Consider the following 19,286-nt stretch of genomic DNA (forward strand, 5'->3'; position numbering starts at 1 on the left):
CTAGTGAGTCGCAAGTTCCACCATCTCACAAAGTATCCCCGGATGTAGTTAACAATTTGCTGTACGTGGCTGTACCAAGTTTTGATTCGTACGGTTCGATTGCTTCAGGGACAGCTTGGCGTGCTTGATATTGCTGTTTTGATATTCGTTTGTCCCATTTCAATGATTGCCTTACACCCCTTCCTCTTGGTAGGCCAAGAACTTGAAGATGCATCCCAGGACTTAACAAATCCTTGTCAGGATACGGATCTCGTCCATGTATGTGGGCGTCATACCAATTGGCAGCGGCTCACAGAGCCAGTCGAACAAAGATTTTAAAAAAGCGATTGGTCGTAGCATCATGCACCCCAGAGTCGGTTGTCAAATGCGTCTCTGAACCGTCGTGCATGACAGCAGAAGTAATGCTCGTCCCAATCACATTAGGTTCTGGCTGTCTATGCAGGAAGTTTGGTTCTGATGCCGTGTTAGAAACAGCTGCGGAACGAAATCACCCGCGTACTCAGTTTGATAATGGAGCTCCAGTGTGTCGCCCGAGGATTAAACAAAGAGTGTGGCGCATATAATAGTCTTGTGCCGCTCACCGGCGTTCATGACAAGCTGATCACGCAGATATCCTTCGACGTAACGCAGCAAGCATCAGCTGAGCTAGTTCGCACCTTGTTGAAACTTGGCCAATCACCCGACACAAGAGGTAGAAGGGCTGCCACACCTTGCATATTTCGGACCCCAGCTTCTGACAAAGGCCGCGTGGTCGCGATGTGGATGAACAGGCAGGTTTGGTAGGGACGGCAGGTCGGAGCTGTGAGCTATGTCGACACCGTGAAGAGGAGAAACAAGAATGCGAATTTGACTCAAGTACAGACTTGCAGAACAGCGCAAGTGATGCTCCGAGTGCTAAATGGCGGTCACTATTTGATCAGGCAAACCTAAGCGACAGCCTCTGGTCTAATACCGTCAAATGATGGCGAGTTGAATAGAAAACCCGCGCATCACGTGATGAAACAACCACCATACATGTAAAGACATTAAACCAGTGAGATTCCCATATGCCAGATTTCTTCCATTAACTTGCATAAAACTTCAGCTCCGACAACACTTAAAATACGCCCAAATCTCACTATTCCCGAAACCTGCGGCACAGTTTCACTTGCCCAAACGCTCAACATATCAACCACCCTAGACACAAATTTCTTTCTCTCTCTCTCTCTCTCTCTCTCTCTCTTTTTTTTTTTCTTCTTTTCTTTTTTTTTTTTTCTTTTTTCTTTAAATTGTCACCACGACCGCATCCTTGAGTGTTTCATCAACTGTACTAACCATCACTCATCACATTAGATGCTACACAGTTGACAAGAGTCATCTCCAGTGGAGATGACGCAGCGGCAGCCCAGAATCCCAGACAAAACCACTCACAGACCTGCCAGATAAATATCTCGAAATACCTCTACACTTACCAAGGCAGAAAGATTATTCGCCTTTCCCTCTCTTTAAACCCATCCACTTAGTTTTATCCGTACATCATAGTTAGCTGACAGCAGCTCCGTGCCCACGGACGACATCCCGAATCCCGATTCCAGACAAAACGCCAACCCCCAAACGAAAACCTCAAGCGATGCTACTACTACTACGGTCTTGTGCTATCATGGAAGCAGCGTTGTCCCAACTAGCATCGCGGCACTCCGTACACACATCCGAGTCAGCCTTTCCGGTGCAAGTCCCACCAAACCACATGGAGTGCCTGTCAAGCTCACATATATCATCCTATTTCGCAGCCACCAGCTCATTTTCCACACAGCGGTAGAATAGTGGTGTGAAGGAGCGACACAAGCTCCTTCCAAAAATATCAATTCATCTCTCTTCCCGCCGCTCTCCTGCAGGTAAAACTCGTAAAACACCACACCTTCAGCCCGACGCCGAATATATCGTCGTGTCCTCTTCCAGCCTTCGTCCAAGCACTCTTGCCAGCAGAGGGGCGCCAAGAAGAACTCGAACTCGCCCAGTCTGACCAAACCCATTCAAGTGCAGATGCAGACCGCCAAATATGCAGTCAAGTCAACGACCGTATTTGGAGGCTGAGCCTCCCAGAACCCTGGTCCTCGTCACCGGTCAGTAAAGGAAGCTGAGACAGAAATTCAATAGACCTACGCGAGCTGAAGACTGTCTTGCAGCAAACTGGAGACCGACGTCGTGACCACCTTCCCCTCTTGCTGTCAATGGGAACTGTCCGTTCGTCTGTCCCAAGTAGCCTCGTGTGCGCACCTTGTATCCTGTAGCGAGGCGTACAAAGATAATTCACCTACCTAATAGAATATCCCCGCGTTGTGAAGCGTCGCTGTAGAAACTGAGAAAATACATTGTCATGTATGCGCGATTTTGGGGGAAGTTGGGGAAATTGTTCCAGAGAAATTAAAAGAAACATTTCATTTGTCAACTTGACTCACCAAAACATAGGGTGTTTTGCCCGTGTTATTTTCTATTGTACCAAGTTTATCATATGGATAAGGTAGAGCTACAGCAGTTTTCCAAGTGACAACATTTCCCAGTGTAGCGTTGCCAATTATCTTAACAAACATCACTCACTTCATAGCACATATACACATAAGATCGAGACTTCACAAGGCCGAATATCAGACTAGTGTCATGCACGTGTTTTGTAGCTAGCTACATATTTGCAGAACTGCCTGCCGGAGTATACATACAAAGACTGGTTGCCCATTGTCTCGCGGCAAGTAGTCTTATTTCGCGTCTCTCTGCCAATCCTCCTATATTCCAGGGAGCCTTGTTCCTCCTCATTTCAACGAATTACATGCGACAAGGGGGGTAGCGGTGGTATCTTAACGAATGACGCCAAAATATGGAAATAAGAGAAAGAAACGCCAATGATTGGCTGTGGTCTAGGATGCAGAGAAAAAAAAAACGCGCAATCGAGTGTAATCCGAAATATGTCCAAACTCAAGAGATGTCGACGCCAGGTCATGCTTTGTGCTGAGTTGACACCAGGCCTTGGAGTCTTCTCAGAGACTGTAGGCTCCAGTGATCCAGTCGAAGATGAACAAGATGGAGAAATGTGAGAAATTGTTTTGAGAAAAGAGCCCTGTACTTTTTTGCCCTACTTCGACTTGCCAAAAAAACAGTGTCTGCTTCAAATGCAAGCGTGGTACCACGCCAAACATGTCGCTGGTTATTACACCACTGGGTCGTGAAAATGCGTCTCAAGAGAGACGCGTCATCAGATCTCCCTTTTCATGGAGGAATTATTTGCTCTATCAAACCCGTGATTGGTCTCCAAGGTTCAGCCAGCTCATATCAGACGTTGATGCCATAGCGAGTTGCGGCTGCTTGCTGACTCCCGAAGGAGGCTGCACAACCGGAGGATCACGGGGAGCTTCAGATGTCGTATACGTGCTAGGTCCATATGCACTGCTCGGGGCGCGATTGGCCCCCCATGGTGTGCTAGCTTCCATGGGATCCCATATTTCATTAATACTCTCGGGAATGCCGCTGGAGTACCCTGAGGATACTGGTGACACAGGTCGCTCAATTGTTCCTGACATACCCTCAGTGAAAGGCATTTTGCTGGTATACTGTGCAACTACTGGACTGCCAGAATTAACACTGTTGACGGCTGGTCGTCCTTCGAAGTTCAGCGGCGGAACCGTTGCCGAGTCTTGCGTGATGCGAGGGTTCTTCGTAACATCTGAGTACCGAGAGCTTTGTTCGGAAGTCATGGTGTTCCTCTTGCCGCTGCCAAACCCGAGGATTTGTAGGGCACTGCCACCAGACCAATATCGATTCCAACCAGAACTTCGACGTGTACTATCATTAGCTTCCATCGGGCCATTTCGAGGACGAGGTTCTGCCACAGGAGGGGCAAATGCTACACCACGCTCTTCATAAATTTGCAGAGATGGATGTGCCATGTTCTGAGGGATAGGTTTGCTGATTTTACTCTTAAGTTGTTTATGCAAGGAGCTCACAGAGCTACGTGCCGTGTCGTTGCTTGGCTTCCTGCTCAGTCCAGATTTCTCCTTATTCATTCGCCCCATGAGAATAGCAACAGAGGAATAAGATTCTGCCGACGCTTGTGGCCGGTGTCCCTTGAAATGGCCGGGTGGGGAGAATGGGCTCTTGTTGAAGGCAAACATGTCCTTCTCTTCAGATGGAGTGTGGCTCGGTCTCCCTGCTTCCGTGTGGTCAAGCTGTTTCCTGCGACGCCGAAGCAACAGCAGAATAAGACCTAGAACCGCAAGGAATCCCGCAATAGAACCCAGCGTGATACCAAGAATAGCATTTGAGCTTAGACCGGAATCATCCGTGGTGTCGGATAACGGGGGCAAAGCTGCTGCTGTGGTAGAGGTGGCAGCTGCGACAGAACTTGATGAAGTTGACGTAAATAATGTAGAGGTCGAGGTTGCTGAAGACGTGGTAGAAGTGCCCGAGAGAACCTTTTGTGTGCTGTCAAAGAAGGTAGTGGCATTCATCCAACTATTTCTCGTGGTATCAAATAATGCGATGGGGTCGTTGGGGTTGCCTCCAGAAAAGACAAGCATACCATTGGGGCCTCGTGCCAGTGCATAGTTTTCTCTCGTTTCCTTCGGCGCCAAAGAAGAGTTATACTTTGGCCAATTAGCTAGCGTCAGATCACGCTTGTCCTCGTCGACATCGCGAGAGGTTATGACAGGCGAGTTAGACAAGGACGTTCCATTGCCATCCAGTATAACCACACGGGAGACCTGGTTTGGTGATTGGCTTAGATCAAACAACATTAAGTTCTTCGACCCATCCTGCCCTGTGACGACTGTCCCCTGTATTGAGCTGGTATCCTTCTTGATAGGCTCAGCTAGACTGCAGTCAGTATATCGCCAATTACCTCCCACACTAAACCAGTACACCTTTGTATTGTCAGGATTGTCACCGCCTCCTACCAGAATCACGTCTGCATCGGTTGCCGAGGTGAGAATCGGGCGCAGGCTGGCTGGGGGCTGATTAGATGGCACAGCCGCAGTAGGAGGTATGGTGACAGTATATGGCTCTGAAGCCTGTATTATAAAGGTGTCTGCTGACGGGCCACTCTTTCCATCTTGGTTCCCACCAAATACCAGAATTGTGTCGGTTGCTTCGATGTAAGTTGATGAATGCCATTGCCTGTGCTTTGTGACCATATTGGTAGGTTGAACTGTGGACCATTTTCCAGTCGAATATGTATACTTTTGTAAACCAGGATAGCTCTCAGAGTCTGCCTGGCCACCAACCACGAAGAAAGCTGGATCAATGTTTTTCGGTCTGGCGCTGCCGACGCACCTTGCACCCGTGACTTTCACACCAGAGTCAAGGATATTCCATTTCGCGCCATCCTCGAGGCGAATTGACATGAAACCTTCGGGTGAGTAGGAGTAAAGCGTGTCATTGTAAACGACAGTGCACGAATTGTCTAAGGACTTGGGAGGTTCAGGGGCAGGCATGTTTGCAATGTTCCTTGAAGGCAGACGGAGCTCGCAAAGAATGGGCAAATTGCCTAGTGCCAAATCACACGACTTTAACTTCTCACTTGAACTTGTTCATAACATGACGACAGTGAAGCCAGCACAATCAATTGGCTTGAAGTCCACAAAAAATGCGTGCGAGAAGCCTGCTCTGCTGTTGGCAGTTCGAACCAGGGCGGTTATGGGAAGACGCGGAATTAGGGCGTTTCCAAGCCCTAGTTATTGTGCAAATGGGCGATTTGCAACGGATGCGGTTGCTCTCGACAGGTACGGTCCCTCATGCAGCGAGAACACGAGCGGATCAGGAAATTACGGAGCGCAAGGCACTGGAGATTCGAGTTATTCCGGTTGAGAGTCGACGCGGGTTTCAGTCAGTTCAGCCAAAAACGGTATTCGTTATCGTGTTGCGTCGTCCAGACGTCGATATTGCCAGCAAGTTCCAAAATTCGTCGAGAGCATGAGAAAAAAAAAAGAAAAAAGAAAATGATGAGCAGCTCGATTTCAGCCGGAGGTCGGAAATGCCTGAAACCTCCAAGGCGACGAAGCGATATGGAAAAGAAGCAAGCGCAGGGCTGCTGGTCAACGGCACACGGAAGAAACTATAAAGGTAAGGCGAAGTTCAAGGTAGGGCAGCAACAAGACCAGCTGCAAGGCGTTTGGAGAAAGGAACGGAAAGGAGCTTCAGGAAGAGGAGAGAGTGTGACGGTGGGAAGACGAAAGTCGACAGGATCAGGAGATGGAACATGGGATGGGCAAATAGAATGGGACAGGTTGAGACGTGGGGGGAGGGCGAGGAAATCAGACCAGAGCAGAACATGGGCCAGGAACGAACCAGACAGCCAGGAGAGGAACGGCTCCTACTAGGTCAACGATGCGGTGCTGCAACTGACACTGGAGGTGGTGCAGGTCTGGTGCCGGTGCAGGTACGGGCACAGGCACCAGGGGCACACCTCAAGAGTTGACCAGGGGCAGCTGCGCGAGCACCGGTGATGCTACCTACCTTGGGTTCTTAGGTAACTACTCCGTACTAGCTACCTAGTAGTTGCACGTTGACGTATTGGCCAGTTGAATGTTCCCGGCGCTGGGTCCACCGGAGAGCGCCCACACAGCGTCCACAACGGCGCCCGGGCTCTTCGATAGCTAGCACCGGGGTCGAGCCAACGACGACTTGGCCCTGCCTGGCCTTGGCCCTGGCCCTTGCACATCCCGAATTGATCCCATCATCACCTCAGAGTGCATTGACTGACTGTCGCCGCCGAATCGCTCCCTCACCAATTGGCCGGGCCGCCTTTGTTACACCAGTACCTGGGCACACAGTCTCGGTAGCACTAGACAATCATGGCATCAAACATACGGGACGAGACATGCCATCCACGAACTCGCAGTCCACCACCAGACCGGTGAACATCAGTAGATGCAATCTTTCCCCATATGGGACCAGACAGCACGACGAATGAGAGTGTGGGATTTTGCATTTGCGCACAGTCTGCCTCAGAACAACGACAGCGAAAATCCAGGTAGGAGCTACAGTACGGAGTACTATCACCGTGATCTCTCTCTAGGGAATACTCTCTCTGTAGGGACTCGGTAGGCTCCCTTCGGTCACAAGCAAGGGCCATCGGCGGACTTTTGACCCCATCGCGCAAAAATACATAACAGAAGGGAGGAGCACCGACATCTTTCAATGTTGCCTGGCTATGAAGTGGTTGACCAAACCAACGCCCTCGTCCTCGCAGCACATTCACTCCAGCCTTCCGCCCTCCCTTCACCACTGAGCATCTCGCGACGACCTGTCATCCTCTCGACCAAGGCGGTGTTGGGGCCCCGTTCCCCCCTGGAGGAACCTCATCCAGGTGAGGCCAATCAAGACGCGTATGCAAAGTTCCATTATGGGCGCAACCCACCGCCGAGCCTCCTGGTGCAGGTCCCACATCGCGACACGTTACCCAGCATTCCAGTAGCTTCATCGAACAATAGAATCGTATTCTTTTAGCTCTCGATACATGCCTGCCCTGATCGACTGTTATTTGTGTTGGTCCTGCGGGTGGCTTACTCTGGTGGCTGGATATCACTACCCCTACCTGTCAATCCCCGCCACCTACTACAAGTTGGCGTTAGGATGCTGGAAATCGGGAAAAGGGGTTCAGACATTCACGCCAGCGGGCCTATCAACATGCGCAGACAACTCTCCGGGCCATGAGACGCTGGGCTTTTGAGCTGTAGGGAAGCGTTATGATGCAGGGTTGCTTCGCTCAATCGTCTGCAGGATGACATCGTTGAGCTATGAAATAGATGGCTGGACGGAAAGAATCACCAAAAAAAAAAAGAAATTCCATCTTAATTAAAAAAAATTAAAAAAAAAAAAAAAAAAAAAAAAAAAAAAAAACACCAGAGCGTGTTACGAACAAAGCAAACATTATCCGACGTCTCTCCAGAGGCTCCGCCGCAAAAGAGCTATTAACTTACTCACTGCATCTAAATCAGTGTCTGAGTAGCAGATAGCGTCCAGCGTCCAATGGAACTTGAGCCATTCAACTCACGCATCCGCATGTTCCATTTCCTTTAGGTTTTTCTTTTTCTTTTTCTTTTTTTTTAGTGTTACGATTTCTTTACTTTACTACTTTTTCGAAACTATTTATGGTATACTTTTATGAAAAGTCCTAGCCACAGGGCACGATCTTCAAATTCCATCCTGATGAATATGTCTGTCTTACTCCATGCTGGAAAAATACACAACTTGGTGGGTAATGAACAACTCCAAAGCGGTCTCGGTGAAAGCCCTCGGCACTGCAAATACTGTTTTCAAACCATCAACTCCATATCTATACACATCAATCATGGACTCTTACTAAAAGCTGAGGGCAAATGGGAGCGTCAAATGGTATTGTATGCGGCAGAAATTGGCCTATTTCAAGGCAGTGCTGCCACACCTCCAAGGCCGCCATGGGACGACTGGGCATGAATATGGCACCGGGTAGGTGGTCAACGTGGCAACCGACGGAGTAGCTGGCATGAATATTACAATGTCTCAAAGTGTCAAGATGGTATGCAATGAAGACGCGATGAGAAAAGATGTCAAGTACAGCAGCATGCAGAGAAGAGGAGCAAAATGTCCATGACGAACAGGTACCCCGCACGCTAGTCCTGGTTCAAACGATGCTTCCATGGAAAAAAAGGAAGAGGATTCCATAATACGGAGCACACATAACAACATACATGCGGGATGCAGTACATAGGGTGCCCGGTATGTGCCCTGTAGCCCAACTTGTACGGAGTACATACAGTGCATCTTGGAACAGGGCATCCAGATGTCGGAACGGCCAGTCTTTCAATCTAGGGCATGAGAATGTTGGCGACGTCCGTACTCCGTATTAGAGCTACGACGGCGGAAAGAGATTGTGATGGTGCGGTGTGTCGTCATGGCAGATGCAAGCTAGCGTCTCGGAGGGCATCTGGCAACATTGAAGCAATTTACTTCCGACCAGCAACTCTCTGGAATTAAAGACACCAGACCCGATGATCATCAGCCAACCAACATTTGGACTGGCTTGGCTTCGAGCAGGGATTTCACAACGGTGGATCGAGCCTCCCCCGGTCTGGTCTGGCGTCCTGTAATGCACACATGCTGAAACACGCTAACCGGCCATGGGCCGCCTGGGGTCAAGGCCATTTTCATCACCAGACATTATGTTGGTCCGTTCTCTGTCCGTACGTCCATTGCGTGGAAGCTTGGGAGTCGGCCAAGTCGGATGCACGATATATAATCAGCTACTACATGCAGTACCATGTATTAATAGCATGCACTGCCTGTCTGCTCGACTGCTCAATTGCTTTGAAGCTGTGCTGTGCATTTACTATACCTAGGTATGTACCCCGTACGATACAGCAAGCAATACGTGGTCCAAAACTGCCATGACCACGTCCGACTTGATGCCACGCGTGCAAGCCGCAGTGGTGGTAACAGGGGGCCACGACATGAATATTTGGCATCAACTGACAAAGACAAAAGCTTGGCCTGAAGGCTACGCAGTATACCGAGTACTCTGTACAATAGTACTTCATACCCTGTATCCGATTTACCGAGCGCTCCGTAGGGTGTAAGTTGTTCTGTATGTATTGTACGGAGTAGAGCAATCCAGGTGGACACGAAACGGGTCTCTTCGTGTTTCTGGTTCCTCTTGAATCCGGTCCGCTTGGGATAAGAGGCCAGAAGAGATGAGCAGGGGCTTCAAGCAACTAGACATGGTCAGATGAAAGATGACTCTATGTATCTACATGGTGCAATCGGACGGTATTTCCCTAGGCAGTCGTCTCTTGTAATTATGAATTTTTTTTCCTTTTTCCTTTAATTTGCGAAAAGTCACAGAAAACTCACAACCCAGAAGCCACGCCGCCGCCGCAGCAAGAATTGATCCTAGCGGCTAGCCAGAGGACCAGGGAACCTAGCCCAGGGACGTCTGGAATATCGGTACGGCGCTATAGCCGACGAGGATCCATCAATGGCCTGCTTCAGGTGCTTCTCCATGCTCTGGTACTAACATTGAAACTTTGCGTCCGTCTGTTCCCCATTCCCGAGATCGTCGTCGTCTGGTCATGTTCCTTGAGGGACGTCGTCTGAAGATGGTAGCGCGTGGCAGACTTGGCCTCCACGGAATCAAACAAATTAAAAAATGACATGGGCTCTTTCTGTTTGAATGTTAACTTTTTTCCTGTGCCCTCTCTTATCGGCATCGACTATTTCTGTTTCTTGTGGCTGCAGTTGGGCTCCTGAACCTACTGACTTTTTTTTTTTTTTTTCTTTTTAAGAACGGCTAGTGCCCACCATGCGTCGCGCACGTTTCTCTTGGGAACGAGCAACCTGGAGGTCAAAGACGACGCTGAGGGGCACACGTCCTGTTGCGGAATATGCGTCGTATTCACCTCGAAGTCAACCCATAGCTCGGGGATGTGGGCTATTCTCCCAATTCATGCATCGACGACAACGTACCTGGTGTGGGTTTGGCCCAAAGAAGTCGATCTCTGGGACCGGCCAGCAGAGCTGCCCACAACTACAACGTGGTGTTAACAAGTAACTGTGAGCATCAAGGTACCGGGTATTTGCGAGCCACGTGCGAGGTATGTACCTCGGTACCCTTCATGGCAAAAGTCCTACCCCGGCCATTGGGCCCGGTTATCGCCTGATGGCAGCCACCGCGACGCAGATTCAGGTCAGGCTGCTTCTCCATGGACCCTTTTTGCAGCTATATAAAGTTCTGCTAACCCAAACTATACTTCATTTGCACTCACTCCATTGTCGCAGGTAAGGCACCTACTAGGTACTTGAGGTAGGTGCTCATATGCACCCGAGCGATTCTGCCTCTGGTGGACAAGAACCATCACCAAGACCAAAAACAATAGTCTTCCTACTTTCGTTTTTTTTTCTTTTCGAATTCGGCATTTTGAACACAAAATAGTCCTAGTTTACTGACCGGAAAAAAAAAAAAGAAAAAGAAAAGGCCCGCCCAAGTGAATCATTGAATCACAACACCCACATCAAGGGAGACTCTGAACTTCGCCCTGCGTGTCCCAAAAAACTGCATGAGTGGTGTCACCGTAGCCACCAGTGAACGTATCCGAACAGCCCTGCAGCGGCACGCCGACACCTTCCTGGGCCAGCAAAGAGCCCAAACACAAAGTGACGAATGTGTCCAGTCACATCACCCACCCTATGACTACGCGCGCGGCTTCCCACCACCTACCATGGTGCCCATACACAGCGCTGGTTGATTGGCTGCGCCTCGTAAGCTAACTTGCGTGCTCCGTACTACCGTGCTTATCGTGCGTGGCAAGGAAGGTGCTTCTCATCTTCTTTCCCCCTTCCCAGGCGACTCCCTACAAGCAACACATCGTGGTTGGAGGCAGACGCACGGATGAATTGATGTCACACGTCGTCGTTGGCGCCCAAGACAAAAAAGAGTGTGCTCGACCCTTTTTTTTTTTTTTTTTTTTTTTTTGGGACCCATGGGCACTCCGCACACGAGCGACTTGGATAACTATGTGCCGAGGAGTTTCACTGCCACCTAGGTGCTAGGTACCTAGGTACGGAGTAGTTACATGCCATATACGGGTCAGTCGATGATTTGGTGATGATTGCCTTTGTTCCTCTCTATCCCGGTTCCATCCTACACTACAGCCTAGTTGATGATGCTGTCCCGGTCCAATACTACCCTACACCTGCACCTCCCAACTGAAATCCCCAGTTTCCAGCCTGCAATTTGCGTCGCATCCAGTCTTGTGGCATATATCCTCCCTGGCGCGTGCAATTTCACTGCAACATCTTCAATCTGCCCATGACTTCATTGGCCGTCAAGCATGTCCATTGAATCTTTCTGACGAGCCATCAAAAATCTATTCATACAGTCATCATTCTGGCACCAGCACAGAAGGAAAAGCCACTTTCACGCCTCTGCTAGCCCGTCCAAACTCAAAGAAAACATGATGTCAAATAAACCCAATAGTCCCCCCTTTCTTCATTTTTCTTTCCGCCGCTCAATGACGCCAAGCAATGCTTTGGTGCTTCCTCGCTCCTGATAGCCCCTAATTCGACGTGAACTGGTCACAGGTCGTCTTTGTGATATATGGTGTTTTGTAATGGTACCTGTCCCACGCTAACTTACTGAGGTGGTACAGCGAATGCCTCTGATGGTAGTTCCGCCTGCAAATGATTAGACTCTGTACAAGTGCGTCACAGTACAATAGCACGTACCTTTTTCTCGTTGAATATCACCAATGCCTTATCAAAGTCCCACCCAACCTGGGCCAGACACATTTCCGAATACTGCGGTACCATGCCAGTCTGTTTGCATAGTTCAGCAATCATGGCCTGATGTTGGCTGTTGGTGTTGGTGTTGTTATTGCTACCACCAGGAGCCTGATTCGGCGCAAGAAAGACGTTTGGTAGCGCATTAAACGCTCTGAGGGCAAGCATATCACTGACGACTCGAATAGGGCCCTTGTCAGGCCGACCAGGACCGAGAACAAAGGAACGTGAAAAGCTTCGCTTCCCAACAACGTTTGTCTTCTCGTCATATTCTTCAAACTCTCCATGTACCGCTATGATCAGACCGTCCACGCCCATTGGGTTTTGGCCTGTAGGGTCAGCAAGAGCGGGTAGTGGGTGGCAGTCCATGATCCATTTGCTCAGGTCGTCCTTGATGTTGGGATGTTTCGTTGGTGGGAGACCTTTCCACAACTCGTAGATGACGTTGGCACCTTTGAAAAGTCGTTGAACTCTGGCATTTTGATATGTAATCTTCATCAGGTTTCGAGACACCTTGATGTATGAACCCCATCCCATCGGAGCGGGGGCGTCCTTGTCCCTAACGGACTGTGTGTCAATGGCCAACGAAAATTGGCTCTGATCATCGTACAGTCTAGACGCCAAGCCTTGTCGGTCATTGTCGTAGGCGGCGAAGAATTCCAGAAGAAACTTCTCGCCAATGCCGTTCACATCGCGGAAGTCCGGGCCACTTTGTGGGATAGGCTTTGGCCTTGATGCAGCTTCTTGTTCAGCAATTTCCTCGGCGGTGCGGACCTGCACACCGTTGATATCCTGCAGATTTGGGAACCACTGTAATAGTGTTGTTTTGTAGTTCGGATCGGTAGTATCGATAGGATTGCCTGTCATGTAGAGCGTTACTAGTGACTTGAATTTGCCTTTCCACCTTTCCAGGGCCGCCATGTTGGCGATCTGATTCCCACTCATATCCAGGTTCTTCAAATACGGAAATGTCGTTGCTACCGAGTCAACCTCAGAAACGTCATTGATACTGTTGTTCGCAAGACTGATGCTCTCAATAGCTTCCTTCTTCTCATCTTCCGTCTTGAATAGCTCATCACAAATGACCATAAGACCCTTGAATGATCTTTGTGCTAAATCCGGGTTCTGAAACATGCCCATTGTGACAAGTTCGGCGTCAGAAGCAAGTGCATCAAGTTTCAATAACTTGTTTGCGCTAATATACCGTTGACTCAAAATGGACTGAAATTTGGCTGCAAGTTCTTGGCCCTCTTTGGATCTTGTTACTTTACTTTGGCCTGGCAAATCCTCGGTCGATTCGACAATTTCCAGTTGTGCGCCGGCGAATGTGAAAGTGTTGAGTTTAAGGATCTCGTCCGCATCCTCCTTCGCAGCACCAATAAAGACATAATCTCCAACCATGTGAGTCTGTTTGTTGTTAGCGAGTAACTATAAAACTGGAAATTTCATAACCGGGGCCGGATGAAACATCTCTTCGTCTGAGCAATGTGTCTTAACGAAGATAGCCGTATCGAAGCCGTCAGTGCGCAAGCATTGCGACTTCTGCCTAGACGATGGCGCCCTGCATCTTGCGTTCATGGCCGACATACCTCTTTTATGTCAATATGTGGTGTTTGACCTCCCGTAGTGAATGAAGACGCTTTTCTCTCCAAGAAGATCAATAGATCACTAAGTCCGCCGTCCGGGTTGCTTGCTGCTTTGCTCTGTTTTAATCCATGCACGCGGAGGAAGTGCAAGTCGGCTCCATTGCCCCTCGCTCGGGTAGCCCGCCCTGAGCTGGCTGCAGAAAGTTTGGAATTTTTCCCTTCTAGATGCTTCAAAGATGATTTAGCTGCTGCCGAGGTGCCTCGAGTCGGCTTTCCCGGGGCGGCTTTCGCTGTTTTTGCTTTTGAAACCTTCGTTTCGGTTCCCGGACCTCTTGCAGCTTGTTTACCGACGCTGTCCATGTCGAGATCGCCATCCACGTCGGTCCTTGTTACACCGACCCTCCTCTTTTGTATGCCTCCCTTAGTTGTAGCCTTGGTTCTGTTTGTGGCACCTCGATTTGCTCGCTGGGCGGCATCTGCTCGAGGACCTCGGGGAGCCATATTGAGGAGTCGTGCGGAAGGCCAAGAAACGGGATAAGTGATAGAACTCAGCGCTGGGGACTTGTTGTTACTTTGAAAAGCAGCTGGCTAGGTAGTTTTTGTAGTTTCGTCTTAGTTACCTCAGGAAAGGTGAACGCGCGATTCGACGGCCGGGGGGCTTGATGTTTATAGCTGTTGTTTGTGTTGGTAGAGAAGGGTTCTTTAATAGCCGCGTAAGCACTTCTGTTGGAAGTATAGCCACCGATGAATCGAAGAAGTATCAATGGGTAGAAGAAAGGGAGTAAACAAAAAGAGCAGTGCCTCAAAGACAGACGAGACGGCGCGCATCAAACCAAGCAGTGATGTGAGAGAAGTTGCTCGGGTGGCTGAGCGTGTCGCTAGCTACAATGAGCGCTTATATACCGAAATGCCGGCCTGCAAGTCAACGCTGTTTTACTTAGAAACATGGACTGAACTTGCGCTGGGTATTGCGAGCGACTGGTCACTAAGTTTGTAGAGACGATGTTGTGAAGAAGAAATGAACCAGCTTCGCACATGGGTCCGCGTGAAAGCCTGGTGACTGACGTCCATTCGAGGCCCACTTTTCTGTGTCAAAGAGACCAGGCATCCCAGGCACCAGCCCCAGTCAACGTGATGTACGGAGTAAGCTGCGAATGAGCAGTTTATAGTGATTCTCCTTTTGATGTTCAAACAATGACGCCGGTCCGTGCCTGAACGAGTGCCTTATATGAGCGTCGAATTAAAGAATGGAGCCTGTTCGAGGTTTGTTCATTTTTTGGCATAACCATGGGTGGATAAGGCGACCACTTTTTTTTAGAGGGCTAATGATATCACGTGATATGGTTCTCATTTCGCGTGTCGCATCATGCAGCAATATCTAGAACGCGTACATGGCCAAGCTGGCGCTTGACGTGACAACCACCGACTCACACGAGGCTGTATGCATAGAGCTTCTGTACGGTGGGCTACAGGTAAGATACAATCCATACAGAGGTATTTTGTGTGACAAAGAGGTGTCAAAAAGTCCAACAGTGGCCTGACTGGTCGATCCCGTCAAACATGGATGATGATGAGTTTGGGGAGGATTTTGTCGACGAGGATTTCCTTGAGGTATTGGATCAGGTATCTTCATCCAATAGAACCCGGCCTGTCCCGCAACCGTCATCAAATGATGTGCAGTTCGAAAATAAGACCTGGACGAAATCGAATTCTCTAGCAGCTGCGACACAAGAGCTCGAAGATTTACCCTCAGATGCTTTCTCCTCACCCGAGCCAAAAAAATCAGCATCTTGGAATGCCTCAAATGGACCTAGAGTGCAAAACGGTCTGACTAGGACTGCTTCGGGAAACTTTCGGCAAAGGACGTTATGGGGGACGGAGGTTCGTGAAGATGCGCCTTTCCATACTCAAGCTCCCATACAGAGAGTCTTTCGAGCAGACATGCCTCACGAGGAGCCGAGTCATCACGAATTAGATAGGAAGGAAATGGAAACGTGGGTCTACCCAACAAATCTAGGCGCGATTCGAGATTACCAGTTCAGCATTGTTAAGAACAGCCTGTTTAACAACACCCTCGTTGCTTTGCCTACAGGCTTGGGCAAAACATTCATTGCCGCAACAGTCATGCTCAACTTTTATCGATGGACAAGATCAGCCAAGATCGTTTTTGTGGCCCCTACGAAGCCTCTGGCCGCCCAACAAATAGACGCCTGCTACAACATCGTCGGCATCCCGCGATCACATACGACCTTGCTGACGGGAGATATTCAGCCAGCTCTGAGAGCCGATGAGTGGGAAAAGAGGCGCGTATTTTTTATGACACCACAAACGCTACTCAATGATCTCTCTCATGGGTATGCGGAGCCTAAAAGCATCGCCCTTCTTGTGATTGACGAGGCCCATCGTGCTGTTGGCGAATACGCATATGCAAAAGTTACAAAACTTATTAGAAGGTTCTCCAAGAGTTTCCGAGTTCTGGCCTTGACCGCAACGCCAGGCTCAAAAATTGAGACGGTCCAAGAAGTTATTGACAACCTGGGCATTTCACACTGCGAAATCAGAACAGAAGATTCGATTGACATCAGGCAGTATGTCCACCAAAGAAATGTCGAAAAAATGGTTCTTGAACCATCGGATGAAATGAACCTTGTCAGCGAGCTGTTCACAGAAGCATTGAAACCGCTTGTCGACAAACTTGGCTCTCAGAATATATATTATGGTCGAAACCCAATGGCAATGACTACGTATGGGTTGATGCAAGCTCAGAAAGAATGGTTCGCAACTCGAGGCCGGCATGCAAATCAGGGCGTCCAGTTCATGATGCGGGCAATCTTTGGTGTGCTGACTAGTCTGGCACACTCGATAAAACTACTTAATTTTCACGGGATTAAGCCATTTTATGATAATATGAAAGACTTTAGAAGCGAGCAGGAAGGCAAGGGCGAAAAAGGATCGAAATACAAGCGGCAACTCATCGAGCATTCCAGTTTTCAGAAAATGATGGACCACATCTCGCGATGGCTGAGAGCAGACGGCTTTGTTGGCCATCCCAAACTTGCGGCGTTGGTAGACTGCGTTCTGAACCATTTCATGGACCAAGGAGAAGGCTCGGCTACCCGAGTGATCGTATTCAGCGAGTATCGGGATTCAGCAGAAGATATAGTGTGCCAACTTAATAAGCACCAACCGCTTCTCAAGGCTAGCGTCTTTGTGGGACAAGCGGACGGAAAACGAGGGGAAGGGATGAAACAAGCACAACAGATCCAGACTATTGAAAAGTTCAGAAAGGGCGAATTCAATGTACTAGTGGCCACCTCCATCGGTGAAGAAGGACTGGACATTGGCCAAGTCGATCTTATTGTTTGCTACGACTCATCCGCTTCGCCAATTCGGATGTTGCAGAGAATGGGCCGAACTGGACGAAAGAGGGCAGGGAATATTGTTCTGCTACTAATGAGAGGAAAAGAGGAAGATCAATTTGCCAAATCCAAGGACAGCTATGAGAATATGCAAAAACTTATATGCGAAGGAAGCCGATTCAACTTTCGATTTGACCTGTCAACAAGAATCGTTCCCCGGGAAATTAGACCAGAGGTGGCCAAGAAGTTTGTGGAGATACCTATTGAAAACACGCAGGACCGATCTCTACCAGAGCCAAAGAAACGTCGCACTGCTGCCGGAAAGAAGAAACCACCCAAAAAGTTTCACATGCCTGATGGGGTGGAAACTGGGTTTCGAAAATTGTCGTACTATATGAAAAGTGGCTCAGAGCTAGAACCATCGAGACCTAAACAGAACCTAGAGTTAAATGACCTAGAGAGCATTCCGGATTTGAGTAGTGTGGTTCTGACCGAGGAGGAGCTTAAGGAGCTCGACAGATCTTACCGCGACCTACCTTTCAATCATAGCGTGGTTGAAGAAACAGACATGCCTAGTGTGACTGCATATCCCCTTTTTCAGAGGCAGTTGCGGCCAGTGGCAAACCTGAAACATGGCACTTGCACTCGACGCTTTGTCAAGCTCTTGGCAAAGATGGGCACTGAGCCCGAGAGCCTCGTCAGACAATGCCGGTCGACGGATACCAGCCGCTTTCAAGATATAGCGGTGAGACCTTTTGTTGAATCTGACGGAGAATCAGAAGAGGACGATACCTCTGACTCAGTAACAAAGAAGCGATCGACTCGCCAGCGCTCTGTGGGGGCGGATCATGAAGAATCACAGCCTTCAAGAGGCAAGAGAAGGAAGATTTCGACAACTTCTATCCCTGGACCGTCAGAACTAGAAGATGATACAGAGGCCCCGGCAATGAATGGCGGGGCTCGCAAGAGGACCAAGAAGCCGAAGAGTAAACGAAAGGGAAGAAAAACGAAACAAAGAACCGGCATCAATAGCGATGAACTTGGTGACGATTGTGAGCGGGATAGTGATTTGATAGAAAGTAGCGGATCAGATGATGGAGCGGATCTCTTGGACTTTGTTGTGGCAGATCGTCAAACGACATCAAGCATGGTCGGATCGCAGGTCACATCACCAACGACGGCGTCAGCACAAAGTACGCCCAAGGCGAAATCAAAGCAGCCGTTTTACGTTCCTACACGCTTCTCAGCAACACAGGAAAGCGACGACATGCCCGACGTCAACACGCTTGTTGGGAGAAAATCATTTGAGAAGGTCATTTCAATGGACGCATCAGATTCAGATCTTGAGCACCTGGCTGCAAAACGCCCTGCCCGTGGCAGAAGACAAGTAATCGACAGTGACAGTGAAGCATAAGGTTGAAAAGTGCACTTCACGTTGGTGGCAACTAACGGAAAGACACAATTTGGTGCACTGGAGATCGGGCGAAATGGAAAAGTGTATTATTACTGGGCTATATAACGATGGCATGAGTTGCGCAGCGCAACATCAAATTATAGCTTTCGAACTTGAATGCCGCCCGCTCGAGATGTCGTAGTATGGAACCTTTCAAAGCCATGTCAGCACTCAATGCTCTGAACACTTATCAGACAAATCTTGGGTCAAAAATAAAAGGGTAAGCTTTTTTTTAAAAAAAGAAAAACACAATAATCTCTTCAGAAACCCATTGTATAAGCACCACTCCCCCCACCGCACCAACCTGCCCAACAACGAGGATCCTCACCCCCCCGGCGCCCTGCTCAATACATATGGCGATGTATAAAAAGAGACAGAGACGCTAGTTTGGAATAGCAGCGGGATCAAAACTCATCGGTAGGAAAATTCAAGTTGGTGTTACAGCCAAGGGGTTGTCCGGCCTTCAAGGAAAAAAAAAGAAGGCTTTCTGTACCCGAGGGGTGTCTCAGACGGCTCTTCCTATTATTATGGAGGGTTTGAAAACAAAGAATTCATCATTGAGATCGATTTTTGAAATATGCGGGCACGGATTTTTTGGGTGTAAGGGCA

General features: G+C 49.0%; 6 protein-coding genes across 6 annotated transcripts; 4 read left to right on the top strand and 2 right to left on the bottom strand.

Annotated features, from left to right (window-relative positions):
• Nucleotides 1-3,263: 3,263 nt before the first annotated feature.
• Nucleotides 3,264-5,459, bottom strand: J3458_003114 (uncharacterized protein; the record flags this gene model as incomplete). The annotated part of the gene is made up of 1 exon (XM_007811162.2): nucleotides 3,264-5,459. The coding sequence occupies one exon, from the start codon at nucleotides 5,457-5,459 to the stop codon at nucleotides 3,264-3,266; it is 2,196 nt and encodes a 731-aa protein (XP_007809353.2).
• Nucleotides 5,460-5,611: 152 nt separating this feature from the next.
• J3458_003115 (uncharacterized protein) lies at nucleotides 5,612-5,941 on the top strand (the record flags this gene model as incomplete). The annotated part of the gene is made up of 1 exon (XM_066117590.1): nucleotides 5,612-5,941. One exon carries the CDS (start codon nucleotides 5,612-5,614, stop codon nucleotides 5,939-5,941), a length of 330 nt encoding a protein of 109 aa, XP_065977377.1.
• Nucleotides 5,942-7,164: 1,223 nt separating this feature from the next.
• J3458_003116 (uncharacterized protein) lies at nucleotides 7,165-7,473 on the top strand (the record flags this gene model as incomplete). The annotated part of the gene is made up of 1 exon (XM_066117591.1): nucleotides 7,165-7,473. One exon carries the CDS (start codon nucleotides 7,165-7,167, stop codon nucleotides 7,471-7,473), a length of 309 nt encoding a protein of 102 aa, XP_065977378.1.
• A 657-nt stretch (nucleotides 7,474-8,130) lies between these two features.
• Nucleotides 8,131-8,442, top strand: J3458_003117 (uncharacterized protein; the record flags this gene model as incomplete). The annotated part of the gene is made up of 1 exon (XM_066117592.1): nucleotides 8,131-8,442. The coding sequence occupies one exon, from the start codon at nucleotides 8,131-8,133 to the stop codon at nucleotides 8,440-8,442; it is 312 nt and encodes a 103-aa protein (XP_065977379.1).
• Nucleotides 8,443-11,617: 3,175 nt separating this feature from the next.
• MEX67 (nuclear mRNA export, poly(A)+RNA binding protein) lies at nucleotides 11,618-15,111 on the bottom strand. Its single transcript, XM_066117593.1, has 2 exons — nucleotides 12,226-15,111; nucleotides 11,618-12,174 (listed from the first exon to the last, which is right to left on the bottom strand). Exons 1-2 carry the CDS (start codon nucleotides 13,678-13,680, stop codon nucleotides 12,133-12,135), a joined length of 1,497 nt encoding a protein of 498 aa, XP_065977380.1. The 5' UTR covers nucleotides 13,681-15,111; the 3' UTR covers nucleotides 11,618-12,132.
• Nucleotides 15,112-15,124: 13 nt separating this feature from the next.
• Nucleotides 15,125-19,206, top strand: MPH1 (3'-5' DNA helicase). The gene has a single exon (XM_007811164.2). It carries the CDS (start codon nucleotides 15,426-15,428, stop codon nucleotides 18,636-18,638), a length of 3,213 nt encoding a protein of 1,070 aa, XP_007809355.2. The 5' UTR covers nucleotides 15,125-15,425; the 3' UTR covers nucleotides 18,639-19,206.
• Nucleotides 19,207-19,286: the final 80 nt, after the last annotated feature.

This window comes from Metarhizium acridum (genome assembly GCF_019434415.1).
Source record: "Metarhizium acridum strain ARSEF 324 chromosome Unknown scaffold_13, whole genome shotgun sequence".
NCBI classification, from domain to species: Eukaryota; Fungi; Ascomycota; class Sordariomycetes; order Hypocreales; family Clavicipitaceae; genus Metarhizium; species Metarhizium acridum.

What these genes read in the sequence shown, in the direction of transcription:
- MEX67 (XM_066117593.1), bottom strand. Translation starts at nt 13,680, where the DNA reads ATGGTTGGAGATTATGTCTTTATTGGTGCTGCGAAGGAGGATGCGGAC. An exon ending in TGATATTCAACGAGAAAAAG is followed by an intron (nt 12,175 to 12,225) that starts GTACGTGCTATT and finishes AATCATTTGCAG; the next exon opens with GCGGAACTACCATCAGAGGC.
- MPH1 (XM_007811164.2), top strand. Translation starts at nt 15,426, where the DNA reads ATGGATGATGATGAGTTTGGGGAGGATTTTGTCGACGAGGATTTCCTT.